General features: G+C 35.0%; 1 protein-coding gene across 1 annotated transcript in view; it reads right to left on the minus strand.

Annotated features, from left to right (window-relative positions):
• Positions 1-6,804, minus strand: part of LOC115212898 — a 54,123-nt gene extending 47,319 nt beyond the window's left edge. The window contains exon 1 of the mRNA XM_029781697.2: positions 5,998-6,804. Within this exon, the coding sequence (XP_029637557.1) occupies positions 5,998-6,667 (670 nt within the window). The 5' untranslated portion in view covers positions 6,668-6,804. The remainder of the gene's footprint in view (positions 1-5,997) is intronic.
• Positions 6,805-6,973: the final 169 nt, after the last annotated feature.

The following is a 6,973-nucleotide window of genomic DNA, read 5'->3' on the forward strand; positions in this document are numbered from 1 at the left end:
TGCATTCCAGTATAGTTCATATAGTTAGTTTAGAAATGTGAAAATTGTATACTGGAATGCAAGACAATATAGTTTTCCACTATTTTTGAAAACCAGTGGATGTATTCCACTGAAATTAGGTAAATAATCCTTCGAACAGACGGTCTCAGCGATGCCTGCTGGGTTCAGCTACTCTGCATTGATAAAGGGCAAATAACCTGAAACTTGTCTGCAAATGCCTGACTAGTAAGGGGAAGCGGCTGACCCCCACTGTTCGAAGGTTCATGTGTCATATAGCTAGCAAGAGGCAATGGCTTCTTGGAGCTTTTCCTCCTATATTTATGGACTGCCATATTAGCTTGGCGATAACTGTTAATATACAGTACCGCTGCCGTAGTCTTCTTTAGAGGGGCTTAGAAATAATATTTCTACATACAAGATTTATATACATACAAAATATATATACTTATATACATACAAGATATATATACTTATATACATACAAGATATATATACTTATATACATACAAGATATATATACTTACATACATAAAAATCATTAATCCAACTGACTTCTTTACCACTGCAGATATAAAAACAGAGGCAATGATAATCAATTACATCAATATAAAGGAAGACGATGTAATAAGGGCTATAGATGAAATGAACCTAAACTTAGCTGCTGGCCCTGATGGATTTCCAGCAGGTCTTCTAAAAGTATGTAAGCGAGTCCTAGCAAGACCACTGCAGTCCCTCTTTCAGAGCTTCCAAGAAAACTGAAGGCGGGTAAAATATGCCCGATTCATAAAGGAGGACAAGAACTACGAACTTATCTCTCTGACCTCACACATCAACACATGGAACGAATAGTCAGAAGAAAACTAATCGCCTTCCTTGAAGAAAATGACTTGCTGCCTGACACCCAACATGGTTTCCGACCAGGAAGAAACTGCCTAACTCAGCTCTTACAACACTGTGACTGGGTGCTGAAACAGCTGCTCAACAACTCAAATGTGGAAGCGATATCTCTCGACTTTGCAAAGGACTTTGATAAAGTCAATCATGGAATGATGTCACAAACTGTGTGATCTCGGCATAGTTGGAAAATTAGGAGAATGGCTTCATGACTTTCTGAAGCCAATGGGTCCATCTCCAATAACACGCAAATAGTGAGCGGTGTTCCACAAGGCACTGTTTTGGGAACACTACTGTTCATAATGGCCCTCTCAGACATGCCCTCAACCACACAGAGAGCCATGATCACAAGTTATGCAGCTGATACAAGAGTCTCACAGGTAATACAGAATCCTGAAGACACTATGCACCTGCAATGTAAGCTGGATGAAATATACAAGTGGGCTGAAAAGAATAGCATGCAGTTTAATGCTGAAAAGTTTCAAGCCATGGACTATCAGCATGCAAAACTAAATGCAATACCCAATACACTGGACCTGGAGGGATTGCAATCCCAGAGGCACAATCAGTGTGAGACCTGGGCATTTACATGATGATGCAACCTTTCATGTGAATGTTGCTAAATTGGCAATGAAATCCAGGCGGTTGACCAGATGGATTCTTAGAACTCTTAGAACAAGAGACCAGGAAACCATGATGGTCCTCTGGAGGACACTTATCCTCAGCCACTTTGACTATTGCTCTCAGCTATGGTCACCATCCAGTGTCAAGTTAATCACAGAACTTGAGGCAATCCAACAAAGCTACACGAAGAAGATAGCCTCTGTGCAGCATATAAGCTATTGGGAATGACTCAAGAGATTAAGACTCTATTCCTTAGAGCGTAGGCGAGAAAGACATGCCATAATATACATCTGAAAGATCCTGAAAGGACTTGTCCCAAACTTTGGCATTGAGAGTTACACAAATACCAGAACTGGGCACCACTGCATAGTGCCAAGCACTCCAAATTTGCCATCAAGATGTAGGACAAGATACTGCAATAGCCTGGGCTTCAGAGGTCCACAGCTCTTCAATATCCTCCTGAAGGACCTGAGAGACCTGCATGTAGTGGATGTAGGTGTCTTCAAAATAAAGCTGGACCTCTTACTGTCAGGTGTCCCAGATGAACCAACTTCGCGACAGGAGGTGCAGATGAGGGCAGCTGCATCAAACTATCTCATGCACCAAATGTCAATTGCTAAAAAGCATTTGTGAAGTAAAATAAATACACAATATATATACATACACATATACACACACACATTATATAATATATATAAACATATATACATACACATATATTACACATGTATACACATACACACATACATATATATACAGACATACACATATATACACAGATATATATACACACACACACATATGTACATATGTACACATGCATATATACATTCATATACACACCCATATATATATACACACATATATACACATGCACACACACATATACACATGTACATACATATACACATATGTACACATGTACATACATATACACATATGTACACATGTACATACATATACACATATGTACACATGTACATATATGTACACATGTACATACATATACACATATGTACACATGTACATACATATACACATATGTACACATGTACATACATATACACATATGTACACATGTACATACATATACACATATGTACACATGTACATACATATACACATATGTACACATGTACATACATATACACATATGTACACATGTACATACATATACACATATGTACACATGTACATACATATACACATATGTACACATGTACATACATATACACATATGTACACATGTACATAATATACACATATGTACACATGTACATACATATACACATATGTACACATGTACATACATATACACATATGTACACATGTACATACATATACACATATGTACACATGTACATACATATACACATATGTACACATGTACATACATATACACATATGTACACATGTACATACATACACATATGTACACATGTACATACATATACACATATGTACACATGTACATACATATACACATATGTACACATGTACATACATATACACATATGTACACATGTACACATACATATACACATATGTACACATGTACACATACATATACACATATGTACACATACATATACACATACATGTACACATATATACACATACATATACACATACATGTACACATATATACATACATATACACATACACACGTAGATATGCTTACACACACACGTAGATATACACTCACATGTAAACACAAACACACATGTAGATATACATTATATACACACACACTGATATACATATATACACACACCTAGATATACATATATACACACACGTAGACATACATATATACACACACGTAGACATACATATATACACACACGTAGACATACATATATACACACACGTAGACATACATATATACACACACGTAGACATACATATTTACACACACGTAGACATACATATTTACACACACGTAGACATACATATATACACACACACACACGTAGACATACATATATACACACACACATGTACACATACATATACACACACACACACGTAGACATACACACACACACACACACACACACACGCACATATACATACGTACATATAAATCATTTTCTGATGAAACTACAGGAGTAGTTGAAAGCGCTAATATGAAGAAATAATATGCGATATGGGTACTAGTGTTATGTAAATAAATACATATTTTTACAACCATCCAGCATTTTGAACACCTTTTTTTCTTCATATGTATTAAATCTGTACATCACCTCCAATACTTCCAACATATATATACATATACACATGTATATATATATATATATATATATATATATATATATATATATACACACAAACACGTATATATAAATTTATACACACGTATATATACATATACACACACACGTATATATACATATACACACGTATATATACATATACACACGTATATATACATATACACACACACGTATATATACATATACACACACACACGTATATATACATATACACACACACACGTATATATACATATACACACACACACGTATATATACATATACACACACACACGTATATATACATATACACACACACACGTATATATACATATACACACACACGTATATATACATATACACACACACGGATATATACATTTATACACACGGATATATACATTCATACACACGGATATATACATTCATACACACGGATATATACATTCATACACGTATATATACATTTATACACACGGATATATACATTCATACACGTATATATACATTTATACACACGTATATATACATTTATACACACGTATATATACATTTATACACACGTATATACACATTTATACACACGTATATACACGTATATACACACGTATATACACGTATATACACATTTATACACACGTATATACATTTATACACACGTATATATACATATACACACACATGGATATATACATATATACACACGTATATACACATACACACATGGATATATACATTTATACACACGTATATATACATTTATACACACGTATATACACATTTATACACACGTATATACACATTTATACACACGTATATACACATTTATACACACGTATATACACACGTATATACACATTTATACACACGTATATACACATTTATACACACGTATATACACATTTATACACACGTATATATATATATATATACACACACATATATATATACACACGCACGTATATATAAAATGAATATACGTATACGAATATAGATTGTTTGGTTTTATGTTGCTGAAAGATAAAACAATTTTACATTAATCTCTACACTTTTGTAAAATACAAACGTTTAATTCAAGAATATTGTTGACAGTAACTTCGATATTTCACCCATCTAAGCTATTACCGGACTCCTGGCCGATACTTCGAAGTCCCTCTCAACATCCTTGTTAACAATACATCTTTGCAGTTGACAATTTCATTTATACATCATAAGAGATATACTTATAATTTATATAATATCGTGGGCATATATAATGACGCCGTACTTTTAATTCGGTTAGTTTAGACAAAGTGCTCCTAATGTTCAAAATGGAAATAAATAAGGGAATTCGATAAATCATATCGAGAGCCTTTGATATAATCCCTCAACTCCCAGAAGAAGGGAAAAAAAGGGAGTTGCCCTAATTATGTAGAGATGTAAATAAATAATGTTCGGGATGGAGGATCTACTTTTTGTAATTGTGGGAATTTTGAGCACGAAAAAGCAGACGTAATTTTGTTATATTTATATATATCTCTAAATAAATATATATATATATATACCCCATTTATACACACGTATATATACATATACACACACGTATATATACATATACACACACGTATATATACATATACACACACGTATATATACATATACACGCACGTATATATACATATACACACACATGGATATATACATTTATACACACATGGATATATACATTTATACACACATGGATATATACATTTATACACACATGGATATATACATTTATACACACATGGATATATACATTTATACACACATGGATATATACATTTATACACACATGGATATATACATTTATACACACGTATATACACATTTATACACACGTATATACACATTTATACACACGTATATACACATTTATACACACGTATATATACATATACACACACGTATATATACATATACACACACGTATATATACATTTATACACACACGTATATATACATTTATACACACACGTATATATACATTTATACACACACGTATATATACATTTATACACACACGTATATATACATATACACACGTATATACTTTTTATAATAGTGGGAATTTTGAGCACGAAAAAGCAGGACGTAATTTTGTTATTTATATATATACAAATAAATATATATATATATATATATATATATATATATACCCCATCGAAAATATTATGAGTCGTTCTTGAAAGAAATATCGCTTACCTTTATTTGAAGGTAATCCATTGAGGGAGGTTTCAGAGGAATTGGGCGATTGTTTGATCATTTTGACCTTCGATGATGAATTGGTTTTGGGTTTAGGTGAGGCCGGCGAAGAGCTCACATCGGAATCACTGGTCGAAGAGAAACGCCTCTCTTTGCCGCTAACGTAGTCGTCCATGTATCCAGAACTGGACAGTCGACGGTAGTCATGTTGGATCCTCTTTCTCTTCCCGGACTCGGGACTAGCGCAAGGGTCGGGCAGTTGTTGATGGCCAGGCGACGGCAACGAAGCAGAAAGTTTAGGCCTTTTGGCGTCTGGTGCTTGTGTTGTTGTAGTAGAAGTAGTAGTAGTAGCCGTGGGTGTTGCTGACGACGTTGTTGTTGCTGCTGCAGTCGTATTATTATTGTCGCTGTCGTCCTTCACAACATGAGCTGCTGCATGTGGTGACAGAAGACCAGGTAAATTGCGATAGCTCTGAAGGTCTCGTTTAGTTACGCCTGCTACCGACAGCTCGTCCTGCGTTTCGCTCTCACTACTTTTCCCGATATCCAGCCCGCTCGACGGCAGCTCTTCGCCGACGCAGGTTTGTTTACAGCCAAAATCTAAAGCCAGGAAAGAGTTAGCTTCGGCAGTGCTTACTGGTTTGTCTTCTTCGGGTTCAACTTCCTCCATCTTGTTCACAGGTTCCAGTGCCCGGATGTTTACCGTGGAGAATACTCATGTGACGTCTCCGGCGATTGGCTGATAATTTATCGAGATGGCGCCATTCATTTAGTTGGACCAATCGCGTCGCCGATACTGTTCTGATTTCATACTCCCGCGTGAAGCGTGAGTATTTGCGCAAAAGGTACCTTGCAAACTTTTGCAAACGTTGTTATTTGTTAGATTTACTCATCGACTCAACCCGTTTTCAATTTAGTTGAAAGGACGAAAAGTAATTCAACACTCGCGGCTACCAATACTTTCAACACTTTCAGT

The sequence above is a fragment of the Octopus sinensis genome, linkage group LG6, assembly GCF_006345805.1.
Source record: "Octopus sinensis linkage group LG6, ASM634580v1, whole genome shotgun sequence".
Lineage (NCBI taxonomy): Eukaryota > Metazoa > Mollusca > Cephalopoda > Octopoda > Octopodidae > Octopus > Octopus sinensis.